Source organism: Anomaloglossus baeobatrachus, chromosome 5, assembly GCF_048569485.1.
Source record: "Anomaloglossus baeobatrachus isolate aAnoBae1 chromosome 5, aAnoBae1.hap1, whole genome shotgun sequence".
Taxonomy (NCBI): domain Eukaryota; kingdom Metazoa; phylum Chordata; class Amphibia; order Anura; family Aromobatidae; genus Anomaloglossus; species Anomaloglossus baeobatrachus.
This window is the reverse complement of record NC_134357.1, coordinates 196,054,024-196,073,478: the sequence shown is the minus strand read 5'-3', so window position 1 is coordinate 196,073,478 and position 19,455 is coordinate 196,054,024. Positions and strand designations below refer to the sequence as shown.

General features: G+C 43.4%; 1 protein-coding gene across 12 annotated transcripts in view; it reads right to left on the bottom strand.

The window, feature by feature from the left end:
• KCNMA1 (potassium calcium-activated channel subfamily M alpha 1) overlaps positions 1-19,455 on the bottom strand; it is a 1,029,133-nt gene that overhangs the window by 25,444 nt on the left and 984,234 nt on the right. For 8 of the 12 annotated variants that reach the window (XM_075349081.1, XM_075349079.1, XM_075349084.1 and 5 more), the window contains 4 exons: positions 12,702-12,815; positions 10,107-10,190; positions 7,753-7,883; positions 422-616 (listed from right to left, as the gene is read on the bottom strand). In XM_075349081.1, coding sequence (XP_075205196.1) covers positions 422-616; positions 7,753-7,883; positions 10,107-10,190; positions 12,702-12,815 — 524 coding nt within the window. The remainder of the gene's footprint in view (positions 1-421; positions 617-7,752; positions 7,884-10,106; positions 10,191-12,701; positions 12,816-19,455) is intronic. The other 4 variants (XM_075349082.1, XM_075349089.1, XM_075349083.1 and 1 more) reach the window with 1 other exon arrangement.

The window sequence follows — 19,455 nt, the reverse complement described above, 5'->3', positions numbered from 1 at the left end:
ATGTTGCTGCGTGTAAAGCACCCTTTAGTTACTATCCCAGGCAGCTCTGGGTACTACAGTTAGTCCTAAATAATGTTTGAGTCATGAAGTCAAGTTCAGGTTGTCATCCAGAGTCGCTGCTTTATAGATGTACAAGTCTATTCATCATTACAGTGAGGACAAAATGTTCCAAAACTACCATATATCAATAAGAATAAAATATAAAATAACAGTGACTTCAGGTTTGCATAATTTTCCTGCATACAAAGCAATATACTGTACATGTCTTAAGTGTTTCATTATACAGTATATATATATATATATATATATATATATATATATATATATATACATATATATACTGTATATACACATATATTTAAAAATACTTGGTAAGCTACCATAAATATTTAAAATTCATGGCTCAGTAAATTTGTCATACCCCAAGGTCAGCAAATGGGCCATCATACAGTGCCAACTGGGCTACTCGGCAACGGTCCCTATTAGCTAGAGTTTGTGGGGTGCTATACCCTCCACGTAATGCATTCTCTTCTGCTATTAGGGCTTCTAGTTCTGGTGTTGCTCCTCCGGTCACCAATGTTCGGATCAGAGTTAAAATATTATCATTGAAATATGTCTGGGAAAACAAAACAATTTAGATGTGTTAGCATTGTGGTCATAACCAGTTGTTACCAAGATGCCATAAAGATCTTCCGCTCTCCCTGTGCGTCCCTCCATTACATGTGCACTATCTTTACTACAGTTCTTTATCACTTCAGTTTGTTTGTATCTAGTTTAAATAGATTTACACAAAAATGAATGTGGCTAGCCTATACATGTTTCGGTGCGCAAAAGCAAATTGGAAAAAATATGACATCACACCCTTTAGTTAATTATTGTAACAAACTTTCTGTGTTGGAAAGCAGCAGCCTGTAGCTATAAAAGAACATCGGTATATGACAGAGGGTGCCTAGCTAGATGGGGCTGGCCACTTCTGTGCCCCAGGTGAGACAAGAGGCTCCAAATCTTTGCACAAGGTGAGGAAAAGCTGTGCTCATCACCACACCCTGCTCTATATATCAATGTAAGCTATGCAAAAATATGGTACTGATGGTACATTATGCAGCATTTTAGCATAAATTTAAAGATTTTGGTCTGACACTTTAAATCAAGGAAGGCTTTAACTGACTAGCATGGAAAGTTGACTATCTGTTAAACACTTTTGGACAGAAACATGTCTATGTGCAGTCCTAGCCACCTACATTATAATGTACTGCTGAGCATTTTTCATTCAATAACCTGGCACAGCAAACATTTCCCTGTAACAGTTAATAAAGGCATCAAGATGTGTAATTGTAGGATACCGGGTGTAGTTAAAGCATGAATGCCTTTTTAGACATGACACACATTGGTTTGGGAGCCTACTTTTTGTGTTGCAAATGTCACAGATGATTATCCCTCACTGGACTCAGGTCTTGGGTGCTGTTAAACTCTCTTTTAGCTGCTCTGACAGCAACATGTATCAATTAAACATTCAACTAAATGGTAGACAGCCGCGTGTCCTTTTAAAAAACTCTAGGGTATAAGGAAAGCTTACAAATTCTTGGCCGCACTGACAACCTGACAGTGACTGCACGCCCGAGCCCACAATGGATGTGTTAAATATTAATGTTGTGTCATGATGATGACTACTTCATTAGAATTGTCTCTATGCTCTGTAGAAAGTGCACAAGTACAAGTTGTCAACCAGCAGAGTTGGGTTTAAGGATCTAGTCTAAACAAGGACTTTCTGCTGCATTAGGTCACAGATGAAACAGCTCCTTATTAACCATCTGAAATAATTTAAATAAGCTTTAAAATACATTTGAAAAAGGTTATTTGGCTGCATCTGGCTGCTTAACATAATCAAAAAGCTCTGAGTGAGAGAACCTACTCTGTATTTTATATTGATTAAAAGCTACAATATCCATATAAAAATGTATTCTATGGATAGTTAAATTAATATAATAGTGAAAACCCTCCACTACAATGCACTTAAAGCACCACTCTAGCTGTTTTTTTTTCACCAATGGAGTGATGCTTTTAACCTAAGGTCCCTGCCCCTACTCATATACTCACCCTCTGACATCTTTACCTTCAGTCACACGGCGTCATCTCGCCACTGAAACTTCTGACTGGCCGGAAGTCAGAAGTTACCTCACAAGCTCTCTATGAGAGCTAGAATGAGGCTTTCATAGACTTGTATTGAAGAGTGAACTCTATGAAACACTGGAGCAGCCAGCAGTCACAAACTGCCAGTGACCGACTAGAGCAGCGGTGATAGGTGAAGACACATGAAAGGTGTGTATAAGAGTAGGGTCAAGAAACTTGGATTGGAAGTACCATCCAAAGGTGAAAAAAAACACTGCAGTGGTGGTTGATTAAAATTTGACAACATATAATAAATATTTCTGCTGCTGTGGAGAGGGAAAAAGTATTTTTATAAAAAATTCCAAACTAAGATAACTGATGAAAATGTCATCTTTATGCAATTCTGAATATGTAGCATATGCTATAAGAGCACATATATGAACTGCTTTTTTTATGTTTCCTTTGTTTAGTTTGCTTCATCTTAATCATTCCTAGAAGCAAAAACCATGTAATATCGTATACAATGAAGCAAGCCTCTTGGAAGCACATAGCTGACCAGTGCAGGCCTGGTCTACGTTGTGATGCATTTTGTAAGAGTACCGAGTGGTAAAAAAAAGTTTAGCATTTTATTTCTGGTGATCTTTTTATACTTGATGACCTTTGATGTTCATCTGCCTGTCAAATCTTTGTACAAATAAGCATGTGATCCTGCTATCACAGTATTCGAAGGCTTTGGGGGCCTAACATTTCTTCACAATTTTCTATTCTGCCACCCTAGCTTCTAACCAAAATGAGAAATTTCAGTCCCTGACTTATAAACATCCAACTTACATACAACTCATAGTTACAAATGTAAGATGTAAGAATAAATAAATAAATTGCTCACCTCTCAGTCCCACCCACTGCCCATCGTTTGGTCCTCTGCTTTCCACTATTGCTTGACACATCTGCAGCTTCTTCATTACAGGCCGGGACTTCCAGCTCTGCCTAGGCCTCAGAGGTCATTGCATGTTGTAAAGTTGTGACGTCAAGATGTGCGCCTCTACCTTATGATGACGCTCAGTGACTTCTGAGACCTGGATGTGACTGGAAGTCCTAGCTTTTAGAATAGAGGCTGGAGATGGCAGGCAGAGAGGCGGCTGCAGAGGTGAGCAATGAGCTGAGTATTGGGGAAAAAAAGCCCCCTAAAACTCATCAAATCGCTTACCTCTTCGGCCACCCCACTGCTTGCTGCCTGCTGTCTAGTCCTCTTTTGTCCATCATTGCACGCCACATATCCGGCTTCTTCACTAGGCAAGGACTTCCAGCCACTTCTAAGTCTTGAAGGTCTTTGCTAATCATAAGATTGCAGCACACATCTTGATGTCATACCATTGCAACCTTACAACATGCATTGATCTCTAAGGTCTGGATGTAGCCAGAAATCCTCACCTATATTGAAGAAGGTGTAGATGCAGTGATGGCAGAAAGAAGAGGACCAGACAGCAGACAGAGAGCAATACCAGCTTACATACAAATTCAGGTTACAAACTAACCAACAGAACCTTTCTAGTACATAATCGGGGGACTGCCTGTAATTTTATTATTCAAGCCATTTTCATTCAATAAAAATAATAAATGTTAAAATACCATAGAGTAAAGTGATTCTTCACCCAAGCAATGAAAAGGTACTATATACAGTACTGTGCATGATTTTAGGCAGGTATAGAGAAAATGCTGCAGAGTAAGAATGGTTTCAAAAATAGAAATGTTAATAGTTTTTTTTATCATTTCACAAAATGCAATGTGAATGAACAAAGAGAAATTTAAATCACATTAATATTTAGTCTGACAACCATTTGCCTTCATCACAGCATCAATTCTTCTAGATTCACTTTACAAAGTTAGGAATTTGGTAGGATTATAGTCAGGTGAATGTGTAACCAATTGATGATAATGATCATCACCTTCATATTGTAAGACTGTGACCGGGGTTATCTATGACGGCCGGTATGTCTTGCCCCGGTTGTGCTCACTCCATGATAGAAAGTAACTCCACTCCAGGGTTAATGCTGTTTCCCTACAGGCTGAAGGAAGGGTTAAAAGGAAACAGGAACAAGGGCGGGTGTGCCGGGTGTGAGGGAGTGAACACAACTCCCTGAGTTCTCTGCCGGAGAGGCACATGTGTACTGTTGTGGACTTTTGTTTGGATATTAAACCGTGTGCTGTGACCCTTGGTGCCTGGATCCCGTGTCTTCTGCTGCGCAGCCGACCACGCTACCTCACAATATATAAATAAAAACAGCTGTGTGAGAGACTTAGGAGCACTTTGCAAACTACGACATCGCAAGCCGATGCTTGCGATGCCGAGCGCGATAGTCCCCGCCCCCGTCGCAGCTGCAATATCATGGTGATAGCTGGCGTAGCGAACATTATCGCTACGCCAGCTTCACATGCACTCACCTGCCCTGCGACGCCGATCTGGCCGGTGACCCGCCTCCTTATTAAGGGGGCGGGTCGTGCGGTGTCATAGCGACGTCACACGGCAGGCGGCCAATAGAAGCTGAGGGACGGAGATGAGCGGGACGTAAACATCCCGCCCACCTCCTTCCTTCTGTATAGCTGGCGTGAGCCGCAGGACGCAGGTAGGAGATGTTGCTCGCTCCTGCGGCTTCACACACAGCGATGTGTGATGCCGCTGGAACGAGGAACAACATCGTAACATCGGTCATTTCCAAATTATGGAAATGACCGACACTACACCGATGATACAATTGCGACGATTTTGCGCTCATTAATCGTATCAAAAAGGCTTCACACTATGATATTGTCTGCGACGCTGGATGTGCGTCACTTTTAATTTGACTCCACCGACATCGCACCTGCGATGTCGTAGTGTGCAAAGTGCCCCTTAGGCCAGAGTCACACTTGCGGGTGACTCGCGCGAGTCTCAGATCGGCATCACCCGGCAAGGCCTGCCACTCTCCAGACAGGAGCATCTCAGCTACATAGAAATACATGCAGCCGACACACTCCTGTTCGGAGAGTGTGCGGCCATGCCGGGTGATGCCGATGCAAGACTCGTGGGAATCCCTCACTAGTATGACTGGCTTTAAAGGGAACCTGTCATGAGAAAAAATGCTATTAACCTGCAAATATGGGGTTATTCTACACAATAATAGCGCTCTGTACCTGCTGGACACTTAAGGCCACTTTACACACAACGACATAGCTAACAAGATGTCGTTGGGGTCACGGAATCTGTGATGCACATCCGGCCTCGTTAGCGACATCGTTGCGTGTGACACGTACGAGCGACCGCTAACATGCAAAATACTCACCAAATCGTTGATTGTTGACACGTCGTCCATTTCACAAGTATTGTTCCTGATTTTGTACTCAGGTTGTTCGCCGTTCCTGAGGCAGCACACATCACTACGTGTGACACCCCAGGAACAGCGAACAACACCATACCTGCATCCTCCGGCAACGAGGTGGGCGTGACTTTCATGCGCCTGCTCTCCGCCCCCCCTCTTCTATTGGACACCTGCCGTGTGACGTCGCTGTGACACTGCACACAGCGACGTCATTAGAAAGGTAAGTATATGTGACGGGTACTAGCGATTTTGTCCGCCACGGGCAGCGATTTGCTCGTGATGCACAAACGATGGGGGCGGGTGCGAATGCTAGCGACATCGCTAGCGATGTCGCAGCGTGTAAAGCCCCCTTTAGAGCCGTGCCCTCAGGAGGAAATGAACTTTAACAATAAACTACAACCCCTGGCAAAAATTATGGGCTCACCTGGCTCTGAGGATGTTCATTCAGTTGTTTACTTTTGTTTAAAAAAAGAAGATTACAGACATGGCACAAAACTAAAGTCATTTCAAATAACAACTTTCTGGCTTTAAGAAACACTAAAAAAAAAATCATGAAAACATAATGTGCTAGCCAGTAACAGTTACTTTTCAAAACCAAAGAGGGGTAAAAAATTATGGAAATGCACAACAAAACAAATGAGGAACGAATGGGAGGAAGCTGGAGTCAATGTCTGTGACCAAACTGTAAGAAACGTCCTAAAGGAAATGGGATTTACATACACAAAAGCTAAACAAAAGCCATCATTAACACCTAAACAGAAAAAAAACAAGGTTACAATGGGCTAAGGAAAAGCAATCTTGGACTGTGGATGACTGGATGAAAGTCATATTCAATGATGAATCGCAAATCTGCATTGGGCAAGGTGATGATGCTGGAACTTTTGTTTGGTATCATTCCAATGAGATTTATAAAGATGAATTCCTGAAGAGAACATGTAAATTTCCACAGTCATTGATGATATAGGGCTGCATGTCAGGTAAAGGCACTGGAGAGATGGCTGTCATTACATCTTCAATAAATGCCCAAGTTTACATTGAAATTTTGGACACTTTTCTTATCCCATCAATTGAAAGGATGTTTGGGGATGATGAAATCATTTAACAAGATGATAATGCATCCTGCCATAGAGCAAACACTGTGAAAACATTCCTTGAAAGAGGACACACAAGGTCAATGACATGGCCTGCAAATAGTCCGGATCTCAATCCAATTAAAAATCTTTGGTGGAAGTTGAAGAAAATGGTCCATGAAAAGGCTCCAACCTGCAATGCTGATCTGGCAACAGCAATCAGAGAAAGTTAGAGCTAGATTGATGAAGAGTACTGTTTGTCACTCATTGAGTCTATGCCTCAGAGACTGCAAGCTGTTATAAAAGCCAGAGGTGGTGCAACAAAATACTAGTGATGTATTGGAGTGTTTTTTTGTTTGTTTGTTTTTCATGATTCCATAACTGGTACTTCAGAATTGAGTGATTCCATAATTTTTCCCCCTGTTTGGTTTTGAAAAGTAACCGTTACTGCCTAGCACATTATATTTTCATGATTTTTTTAGTGTTTCTTAAAGCCAGAAAGTTGACATTTGAAATGAATTAATTTTTGTGCCATGTCTGTGATCTGCTTTTTTTAAACAAAAGTAAACAACTGAATGGACATCCTTAGAGCCAGGTGAGTCCATAATTTTTGACAGGGCTTGTATTAACATTTTTTAAAACATTTTACCTCTGTAGCATTTTTTCCACACCTATTTAAACCTTTTAACAGTACTATATTTCTCATCTATTGTCACGTTACGTAGTGTCCTCCATTTACCTCTCAATGTCTCCACTAATCATCAAAAATGCTTTGTGGCTTGGTTCAGACTTACCGCTGCACTCCCTGGGACACTGTGGTGTCCATCATGGAAGCAGGAGGAAAGGAATACCAATCTGAGCAGAGAAGGCAGAGGGAAAAAATGTAGGGCCCTAGGGAAGGTGACTGTACATGGGAAATATATAGTAACTTTACTGCTAAGGGTGCTTTGTTATTTAATATAATATAAAATATATTTACTTTCAATCAGTAAATTACATACATAGAAACAAAATTATATGAAAGGGGAGAAGATCCAACAGTATAAAAATTATTAGTTAAACGTGTTTTTAAATTTAATGATTTCTAATTGGCAAAGAAGAGTAAACGCACTTCAGACAACTGGTCACTATAAACAAATTAATACACAACAATTATTCATAGAGAACAGAACATAAAACAGCTGCTTCAAGTTTGGGGGGGAAAAGCTGGCACTTACCGCACTCATGAGTGAATCTAGCACGCTTACGGCAAAGGCAGTGCCACAGGCAAAAGGCTGCGTTAGGTACAGCTCAGTGTCTGGGTCATCATCATCATCCTGGTCCAGGAACTGAACATTGGAATCATTCACTGCAAGCCATAAAGACCATGTTATGACATTGTAGGTCATAGCAATGTGCAGATTTGGTATTAACCCATATAAATGCTACGTAACAATATTGTAATATTCTCACCTTACTTCTGACCAATGTATCAACAAAATTTAATCTAAGGGCATAACACATTTAATTTCCTTGTGGAAAGATCAGATGCTTATTTCTTAGAGAATCTGCATCAGAAATCCGAGGCTGTCCCTTAGGTTTCTGCAGTGGAATCGCAGTTTGACTTGCTGCAGTTCTGCATTTGGATTAGCCTCATTGAATGGGTCCACTCCCCAGAGTTTCCTCATGGAATCCGCATCAGTAAGTGACATATAACGTTTTACCTAGAGAACTAACTTCAAATCCATATTGTTTCTATAATGATGCAAGTCCCATTAAAGTCAATGGGAGGTGGTTTCTAGCAAATTTCATGTGGAATTCGGTGTGGAATATACACTGAAATTCACATCAAAGAAACTCAGTCTGAACAAGCTCTAAGGGATTTAATTCCGCTGTAGGCCTGGCTTGATATGTCTGACGCTGTTACAACTAGCAGCCTTATCTATTTATTTATGTATCTATGTATCTATCTATCATCAGCTAATCTATCAGATCTATCCATAGAAAATCAGTTGAATAGCATTGAAAAAGTGATGTGTAGTTCACATATGTCTCAAGCAACTCTTAGCTTTATACCATTATAGGAGGTCAATAAAATATTATCACCAAGAATGTATGAAATATCCTCAAGGGTAATGTATATATGTAAACATGCATAAATCAAATGCGGAGCAGTTAGGTGCGCAGAGTAGGTTAATCCGGCACTGTTTCAGCAAGTTTCTTTCTGCTGAATGTCTCAGAACCTTCCAGTGCCCCCAAGACAAGCTGGCTATCTGCTCTTCAATAACCCAAGAGCTTGATCACACTAGAGAAGTCAGAAATGAGAAACAAACACTAGAATAAGCTGCGAGGCATATGGAATCTTGAGTTTTTTGCCTTTTGAATCATGTCTCCCTTGTCTGAACAGCCAATCATACTGACAGACAAACAGGAGCTAGGGGCAGCAAAGTATCAGCTCTGTTATAAGAAAACATTCTGAATCAGAGGTTATTGTGATCAAAGCCATACTGATGTTGGCGTGAGAGCCATGAACAGAAAATCGTTACAGAAGATGCAAACCAGTTCACTTAAAAACTAGAGCCACACACAAGTACAGAACAGAAGCAACCAGGACTAAAGCACTGCATGATAATGCTGGAAAGGCAATGTTTCATTGACAGCCAAAAGAAAAAAAAAAGTTTTGAAAACACTAGATGTGAAATAAAACAAAAGATCACAAAATATATATATATATATATACAGTCATTTATATGCAGATCAGGGGTGCAACCAGACCAACAGCAGAAAATAATGCTGTTATATCTATTCTCCTTGGGTGCCAGATACTATCAAATGAACCAGAGTTGCCAGACGTCCAGACAATCCTGGACACTTTGTGAATATTTGGTATTTTTTCCAGTGTCTATGAAAAAATGATGCATCGGTGATTTTATTTTTAATGGCCGGTGGTACTTGACCAGATCATTGTGAATGTAATTATGATTTTACAGCTCTTGGTGCATGCTGGTAATGAGAGTATAACGTTTTCCATAATAGTTTTCCAATTGTCTTTTATTTTTGAATGAGTTGTCCAGAAAAAAATTAAAAACTCAATTTGGCAACCATGAAATGAACTCCCCTACAAATTGACCTCTTTCAGGCCACTGACTTTCCTCACATGGCAACAAACTTGTGCATCTTGTTGGATGACTTCGTACGATCTATTTAGAACTATCACATAGTCTTCAAGTGGATCGTTGTTACAATTACTTGAAAACCTTGTGGGGAAAAGCCCGTGCGAAAGAGAACGTCAAAATGTTAGAGCCTTGTTTAATAAAAACATTCTCTGTTTTTAAGGGGGTTGAGTATATTAATAAAGAGTAAAGAAAAGTTAGAAAGCTACAAAATGTGAGGGAGAGTTCATGTAACTCCAGCCACTAATATGTCTAAGGGCAGAACCAATTCAGCGTTTGCGCTCAGCGCAATTTTTTTTATTTCGTTTTTATCTTTTTTTTATTTTAAATTGTATTTACTGGTTGCGCCTCTCAGGGGGGCAGCCATATAATATCCACAGCCACAACAAGGTAAAGAAAGAAGAGACGCTTCTTCTTACCCAACTCTGTAATTATTGGTATGTGAGTCCCACTGTTTTTTTCCTGACTGAATGAAACCAAAGGTAGCAGTTTGCCAGGCTTAGCTGAAGGGTGCAAGTGTTAGAAAGGTACAAGGCAGGAGGGGATCAAAGAGAAAAGACAGAAAGAGGGTGAGGTAATAAGGCAGCTCAGTGAGTGAGCAGGTGAAAGGGTACACACACAAAGAAAGAAGAGAGTAAAGCAGAGGGCAAACAGTCGTGAAACCAGTAAAACAAATTGCAACGTGATCTCATATACAATCTATGGCATTGCATATGAGGAACATGTACTATGCAAGTCTACTGTAAGTATAAAAGATATAAAGTCCTACATATATTTATTTTCAATGTAACTCTAGCCTTAAAAACACCACCAGATATTTCCATAAACACTCCTCAATATTGAAATTACAACACCAAGAAAAGTCTTGGAATGATGGAAATCACAGGATGATAGACAGGTTACTGTTACGCAAATGACAAAAAAATGGAAACATTTTCAAAACATCTTGATTTATTCACACACAGAAATATATGGATAGGCAACAAAGGATGCTAAGAATAGATGAAAGGAACATTCGGACTGGTGTTATCTTGTGCAAAAACAGCTCCAGTGACACTTTGGAGAAATGGTCGTAACACTAGTTTTACGACAAATTCAATGTAACACTGAGCAGTTAGCCAGTCCTGCAAGTCTTTGCTCCTGGTACACAACTATACATTATGCCAATTTATACCATAATCCCTGAAGTAAGAGCGGTGTGATATTACCTCATGAAGACCACTTCAATTTAAGGTCTCATCCCTGAATGGTATTCCAGCCTCCACTGCCATTTTGCTGTCCACCATGGCATTGTTTGAAAGCAGTAGCATGAGGTCACTGATCATCTGTAGCTGGACATCTGGCTCATAGTCCAATGTTGTGCAAACGACTTTGATGATTTGTGGAGACAATGCAATTTAATTCCACTACTGAATGCATTAATTGTGGAACAAGTGGGAAGGTCATTTCTCCAAAGTGCCTCAACAGCCATTTTCAACCTCACAATGCCAGGTTACATGTTGCCAATGCTACTGTGAGCCACCTGTCTAGCCTAAATGTGCTACCATGGTCTACAGCGTCTCCATACCTGCCTCCCATCAAGCACATCTAAAACGTCATTGATCGGAAATCACAAAGAAAGCTGCCAATGGCGAATTTCGATGATTTGCCCAAGTGCATTCAGCGCAGCAGGACAATCCTCAGACAACCATTAAAAACCTCACTGATAGCAGCCATGGCTGTAAGTGTGGGGATTTCTGCACTCAGTGTTTATATTCCATAATGAATAAATTGAGATGTTTTGAAAATTTGTTTCCATTTTTTCACTATTGGAATAATGGCTAATATCCCGAACATGTCTAAACATCCTGTGATTTCCTCAATTTCATGACTTTTCCTTATTAGTGTTGCAATTTCAGTGTTGAGGAAAGTAGCTGCAGGGTTGTCGACATTCAAAGTGTGAGACCAAACAAGGCAACCGCAATTCTGCCAAACTGTCACCACTATATGTGGCCTCACACTTACCGATATCAATTTCAAGCTATTAATTTAGTATTACAATTTCTATATTTGCCATTACATATTTACTTCAAAAGACAAAGTTCCTTAACATTTTTTCATGCCAAGAATGTGAAAGTAGCATGAAAAATAAACATGCAAAGAGATACATATGTATATTAATGAGGGGACAACTTGGCATCCTGTATACGCCATGGTTCTAATAACCATCACAGCAATATAAGCATCATTACATACTGGCGAGATCTTTGGTGATATAAACTCTAAGGGGTACTTTGCACGCTGCGACATCACAGGCCGATGCTGCGATGCCGAGCGCGATAGTACCCGCCCTCGTCGCAGCAGCGATTTCTTGTGATAGCTGCCGTAGCGAACATTATCGCTACGGCAGCTTCACATGGACTCACCCGTCCTGCGACCGTCGCTCTGGCCGGCGACCCGCCTCCTTGTTAAGGGGGCGGGTCGTGCGGCGTCATAGCGACGTCACACGCCAGGCAGCCTATCGGAGCGGAGGGGCGGAGATGAGTGGGATGTAAACATCCCGCCCATCTCCTTCCTTCCGCATATCCTACGGAAGCCGCAGTGACGCCGGTAGATGTTCCTCGCTCCTGCGGCTTCACACACAGCGATGTGTGCTGCCGCAGGAGCGAGGAACAACATCGGACTGTCGCGTCAGCGTAATCATGGATTACGCCGATGCTGCACTGATGATACGATTACAACGCTTTTGCGCTCGTTAATCGTATCATCGAGCCTTTACACACTACGATGTCGCATGCGATGCCGGAAGTGCGTCATTTTCAATTTGACCCCACCGACATCGCACCTGCGATGTCGTAGTGTGCAAAGCCCGCCTAAGATTTTATTAACATTATTCAAACAACATAATCCATTGCAATAAGTATGGCATCTGTGTACTCTGTTATTTTTCATAGTTCCATTTCTTAAAATGGACTAATAGGACATGTTTGCATCTATTTATATTTGTGGACCATTGTCTATAGAGAGTCTCTTACCAAGCTCAGTAATGATGGGAATGTTGGCCCCGGTGGTAATTGATGGCTGCCTTGCTAAACCATGTACTGGACTGTTGTCGGGTGAAGATCGATCCATCCCTGGCGGTGTAAAGCCTTAAAAACACAATGAGGCAATTGCAAGTGTCACAAATACATAACAAGTTACATAACACATTTCTTGATTTGCGAAATTGAAGAACAAATTATTGTATTGGCTTGGAAATGTATGTCAGCTTTCTGCAGAAAAGAGCAACACATCTCTCCATCAGATTAGTCTGGTATTGCAACGTCACTGACCTAAATGGGGCTGAACTGCAATACCACAAATAACCTGTGTACAGGTGTGGTGCAGTTTCTGGAAACACAGCCATGTTTTACATTTCTGTACACCTTTTCACAATACAGTTTCCATCTTAGTGGATGTACCTGCTGAAAATGTAACTCTTGTTGTGCTGTTTCCTACCCAAATCTCTGCCTTTCTGGAAGACTTAGCACATCCATGCATTGTGTAGTGGCCCGGTCCAGATTGTGTCTGTTTCTTTAAGTACATTTACTTATATGTAATATTATGTTATATGTTATAAGTTAAGCATTTTTCATTTGCTGTGTTCTAGCACCATCTACTGGTGAAAACTGTAAGAATCTGAAGTGTGCATTGGGTGTTTTCCTATTGGCCAGTTCTTGGTAACATGACTCAATAGGTGGAGATATTCTCCAGCCTCTGTCTGGAAAGATCTGGAATGTTCTGGTTCTGGCTGAGTCTCCTCTGAGGGAAGACATTATGTGGAGTTTCTCTTCACCACAAGACTCCTGCTAGGCCCGAGGCCTAGAATTTCACCATTTACTGATTTTTACAGCCAATATACTGAAGGCTTCCTATCCTGAATCCTCAATGGCCAGATATACATCTCTTCAGACAGTAGGGCGTACTGAGTATATACCAGACCCTACTGCACGCAGATTGGGGAAGTTTGAGGGTCTCCCACCCCACTGCAATATTAGTGGCTTGCATGCCATTGTCCACGCACCAGCCGTCCGGTCCCCGAAGCTCGCTGAGCAACTTTCTACATTTGCTTACAAGTATTGCATGCCATTTTCAGATCGTGCTGGCTCCCCTCTCTCTATGTGTCTTAACTAGCAGTGAAATCAACCCCAGGACTCCAGGTCTGTACAATCTTATTACTGTATCATATCTACCCTCTAAGCTCAAGAGACTCTGAACCTGCTAAAAGCATACCAGAATTAAATCTGAAACAAATCGTGCTCTTAAAAGCTCCAGAACCCTAATTGCACTTCAGCATTTAACTCCAAGCTGTATTTGCCGTGGCCTACCCACAAAAGACTGAAACATACAGTATATTCCGTGTTGTTTTCCTTTGTTCCCGCTGTATTAAAGCAACTGTTATCCCCAAGACCGTGTCTGTGGCCTGTCCATTAGCTGTGGATACTGTGTGGGGGTGGATAGCAGGAAACATCAGGGCCTTGTAGACCACCCAGGGAACACAGCCCCTGCAACCTCGTGCCAGAACAGCAACTGTGACATATAGAACATTTGAGGTCCTCTGTCCCTGGGCCCTTACAAAGGTATGGACAGCTTTAGATTACGGAAACACCACATAATGGTTCCTTTCTCTTTTTCTGGGTTTGCAGTGGAACTGTATACTGTAAAGTGTCAGACTTAGAGCTGGGTAAATTTCACTGAGGGAAATTGAATTCAGCTTGAATTTTTGAACATCAGTATTGTCCTGAAGGTGGATTTTTTGTCATTTACTCTTCACAAAATGGTGACAAGTAAAAAGAACAAAACAAATCCCTAATATCTAATGGCTCACCTCTGTGACCACCTCTGCTACTCGCTCTCCCCCTTATGGTCTTCGGCAACTAATACCATGCCAGGCTTCTTCATATTAGACTAGGACCTCCGGCCTTAATGACAACCCAGGAAGCCTCTGTGCATGTGTGATGTAAGGTCACAGGGCTGTCATGACGAGAGCCACGACCTTATCACATTTCCAACTGTGCAGACCTTCCAATGCACATGTGCAGAGACGTCCCTGATGCAATTGTGGCTTAAAGTCCCAGCCTAGGGGGAGGATTCAATGCTCGGGGGCTGTAAGAATAGGCGCCGAGGACCATACGGGGTACAGTAAGCAGATGAGGTGTGTGCCTGGGGAAATGTTAGTTATTTTTTTATATACATGTTACCTTTATTAGGCCCTAGGGTCGCATAATACTACAAAACATATTACAGGACATTCAATGTGAGGAGAATAAATTACCTGCAAATAGAATTTCCTGGTAAATACTAAGTGATTTGACGAATTTTAATCTGTTTATTTTTGCGGACCTTTTCAATAAACAAAAAAAGATCACACAACCCCTTTAATTGTATTATTTTAAGACAGAATGTACATTGAGAGTGCCATTAAGTGTCTGCCATGTAAAGCGTAATTATTACATCCATGTCTAAACAACAATCAAGAGAAAAGGTCACTTTACACGCTGCGACATCGCTAGCAATGTCGCTAGCGATCGCACCCACCCCCGTCGCGCGTGTGTCACGGACAAATCGCTGCCAGTGGCGAACAATATCGCAGGTATGCATCACACGAACTTACCTTCCTTACAATGTCGCTGTGGCCGGCAAACAACCTCTTTTTTAAGGGACGTGTCAACAATCAACGATTTGGTGAGTATTTGGGATCGTTAGCGGTCGTTCGTAAGTGTCACATGCAGAGACGTTGCTAACGATGCCGGATGTGTGTCACGAATTCCGTGACCCCAGCGACATCTCGTTAGTGATGTCGTTCCCTGTAACGGGGCCTAAAGGGTAAAATATTTTACATTACCACAAGTAATTCTAGAGTAAGGCTATGTTCGCACGTTGCGTTTTTTACCGCGTTTCTGCAGCGTTTTTGGCAGCAGCGTTTTTGGGCAAAAATGCATGCGTTTTTGTTTTCCAGCAAAGTCTATGGGAAAAGCAGAAATCCTGTCTGCACTTTGCTTTTTGTTCAGCAGCGTTTAATTTGCATATTTGTGGTCAAAAACCATGCTGAAAAAGAAGCAGCATGTCAGTTGTTTTTGCCATTTCTGCAGCGTTTCCTTAACATTGGAGTCAATGAGAAATGGCAAAAAGCAACCAAAATCACAATTCCTGCGTTTTTCATGCTTTTTACCTGCTTTTCAACTGCGTTTTTGGCTCCAAAAACGCATGCTTTTCTGGGCAAAAATAAATTGGTTCTAATGTTCCTTTACACACACACAATAACCGAAAATATAAATGTAAAAAAATAATAAACTTTAGCTATTTTTCTGTTAAAATGTGCATAACCACTATTATTACATTAAAATTGATAATTTCCCATATAATTTTATTAAAAGTTAATTTTATATTTTTTTTCTCTTTTTTCATTCTTTTTGACTAATTCAACTTTATTTCTCAGTGTCTTGATCTCAAAAACGCATCTGCAGAAACGCAGGTGAAAACGCAGGTAAAAAGCGCTAAAAACGCGGTAAAAACGCATGCGTTTTTAGCGCTAAAAAATGGTCAAAAGCCATTTGGTCAAAAACCAAGGGAAGGAAAACGTGCAGAATAAACTGCAGGTACTCCGACGCAACGTGCGCACATAGCCTAATAGTGATAATGTGGATTTAATGCCAGTGCAGATTTAAAGTTTGTGATTAAGGATTTCGAATAATCTTTGTTCCTTGAAGTGAAAGGACATTTGGTGTGGGTGCTTAGAGCAGAAATCTATGTTGCACATTTGTACTGTGTGTATTATTACCTACAGCAAAATTAGTTTTAGGCCTCATTCAGATGTCAATGTTTTCTCACATACGCAAACAAATCTACGTGTCATTGGTGTTTTGGATCCAAGCTTCCTCAGTGTTTGGCCAGTGTCAGTTTTTACTATTAGTGTTTTATCAGTGATTGTTACATATTGATAAATATATAAATGAAGAAACTTTTCCTGTTCATTGCAATGTTAGTAGTGCTTTACACGCTGCCGCTGTGACATCGCATCCGAAATATCGTCGGGGTCACGTTGTTAGTGACGCACATCCGGCGCCGGTAACGAGATCGCAATGTGTAAATCCTTTGTGCTACGATAAACGATCGCAAATGCGTCGAAAATCGGTGATCTGTGTAGCATCGGTCATTTTCATAATGTCGGGTCGACAGCAGGTACGATGTTGTTTGTCGTTTCTGCAGGTCCACACATCGCTGTGTGTAAACCCGCAGGAGCAACAAACATCTCCTTACCTGCGTCCCGACGGCAATGCGGAAGGAAGAAGGTGGGCGGGATGTTATGTCCTGCTCATCTTTGCCCCTCCGCTTCTATTGGCCGGCTGAATAGTGACGTCGGTGAATGCCGAATGCACCTCCCCCTTGAAGGAGGGATATTTCAGCAGTCACAGCGACGTCACCAAGCAGGTATGTGCGTGTGAAGCTGCCGATAATGTTCGCTACGGCAGCAATCACCACATATCGCATGTGCAACGGGGGCGGGTACTATCGCGCTCGGCATCGCTAGCCGATGCTAGCGATGTCGCAACGTGTAAAGTACCCCTTAATCACAGACAACACGCAGATTGTGTCGGGGGGCGCAGGGCCAGCTTCCCCGTCGCGGGGGCTGCTCGGGGAGACCGCGCTCGGATCTGGTGCCTTCTCCTCGGTGTCTCGAGTGGGCCGGACCCGGGACTCGAGCAGCGCTCCTGACCCATGAGTGAAAAGGGGGTGGAATTGGATTTCTTTGGGATAGATAGAGTTCGTGACACCACCCACGGGTTGTGGTAATGGTGGGCACCACCGCTGCTGGTGACGTGGTTCCCGGGAGCGATGGCAGGGAGCAGCTAGGTGTTGATCCCTCCGTGGGTAGGGGCTGTTGGTCCCGGGGCCCGGTAGGAGGTTGGGTTCCCGTAGGATGGGGTTCGCAGGGTGCAGGATTGCGCTGCAGCGCAGCGCGGTGCCGGATGGCACTGGTGTACTCACTCAGACACAGATGGACAGAGTCTCTGGTAAACCAAACGGCTGGATGGACGGGGCCCACAACCGGCTGCGGTGTTCTCCCTGGATGGGTTGATGGTGGCTGTCATTTCCCTGCACCTGTGTTTTGTTTCTTGACTCCAATGCCTAAGCACTGGGAGCCCGCTCCCCGACGTATACGTGCCGGAGGAGCCCTTTTGCCCGCAGACGCTGGCCCCTTAGATCTCTGGCCCTTGGAGGTGGCACTTATCCGGAACGGTTGGGCTGTTGCCTTCAATCGGGACTTGGGTGGGAATGAAGCCCTAAGGTCCAGACCGCAATCAGAAAATTTGACTAAAGGTTGGCTTTAAGCCTAGTCGGGGTCTGAGTACCCTGCCTGGTGCTTGGTTCCAATCGGCTCCCCGGTTCGGTACCGGCGGGCCACCGCCCGACCCTCGGTAGTACGGTTCCGCTGACCTTCACCAACTCCTGCAGACGGCCACCACCATCTGCCGACCTTGCTGGAAGTGCTTGGGCTCCAACCCAGAAACCAACAGTTTTCACTCCTCACTCACTACTGCCCACAACTGGACTCACTACTGTGTTTTTCACGCCTCCAGCCTGTTAACTCCTCGATGGGCGGGGTCAACCGCCTGGCTCCGCCCCACCTGGTGTGGACATCAACCCTGGAGGGTGGCAACAAGGGTTTAATGTGTGACTGGTGTGACCTGTCCAGGGAAGGGGGTGTATGATGTTGTGTAGTGACCTGTGACCCCTGGGGTCCAGGGCGTCACATTCCCCCTTGGTTTAATGCAGACCATCTGCGGGCTGCCCGTCCACCACCGGTTTTATTTTTTATTCTGTAAAGATATAAAAATACGGGAACAAAACATAAAAACAAATAGTATGTATTTCTTTTAATTTCTTCTCTTACGGGAGGCACATTCTTAAACCGTTACAAATGGAACATTTTTAGTAATAACAGGGAATGGGTCCATGTCCTTCCGCTTTCCCACCCAAGCAACCTAGACCTTGATGCTGCCCCTAAGAAATGGGCAGCACCCCTTTTCCCCAGTCCGGAAACAGGAACCTGGCTCAGGCTACCCAAGCGGGAACGGGTATGGTGTCTCGCACCTGGCAGTCACTCAGGGGCCCCACGTCCAAGGGGACCCCTGACCCGGAGGATGGTCACCTGTCCTGGTGGTGACCGGACCCCAGCCTGCTCTGCTGTGGGACCTTCTTCCCACCAGCCTCTCCGGAGACTGGCAGTGGCAGGAAGGGCAATTGGGGGAGTATATTTACAAACCCAATAGTTTTTGGGTGGCCTGCGAGTTCTCGGCCGTGTTCTTTGGGAGTGGGGACAACAGGGACAACATCAGTCCCAACGGGCACTTCAGCAGCCTTTAGCTGCCATAAACAAATGTAGAAACTCCGCTGCCGGCGCAGCCTCCTCCAGCTCCCTTCCCCTGTCCACCACAGGGCAGCACGGGTCTCCAACGCCACGCTCACTCACGGTGGCACTATCCACAAGGACCCAGTCTTCTGCCGCCTGTGGTGCGGGCACGGTGGCCGGGCTCCACTTTACTGAATGGTCCTCGCTCCTCTAACTCCCTGCCGTCCTCCACCAGGGGCTCCGACCCCCGATGGCGCCCACTGGGCTCCAGCTCCAGCGGCGTTCAACAAGTCCGTCAGGGTCCGGCTCCTTCCACCCGGCGTACCGGATGGCGTCCCACGGGGAACTCAGGGACGTTCATCAAAGGATGACGGGGATGCAGGAACGGTAGCTTT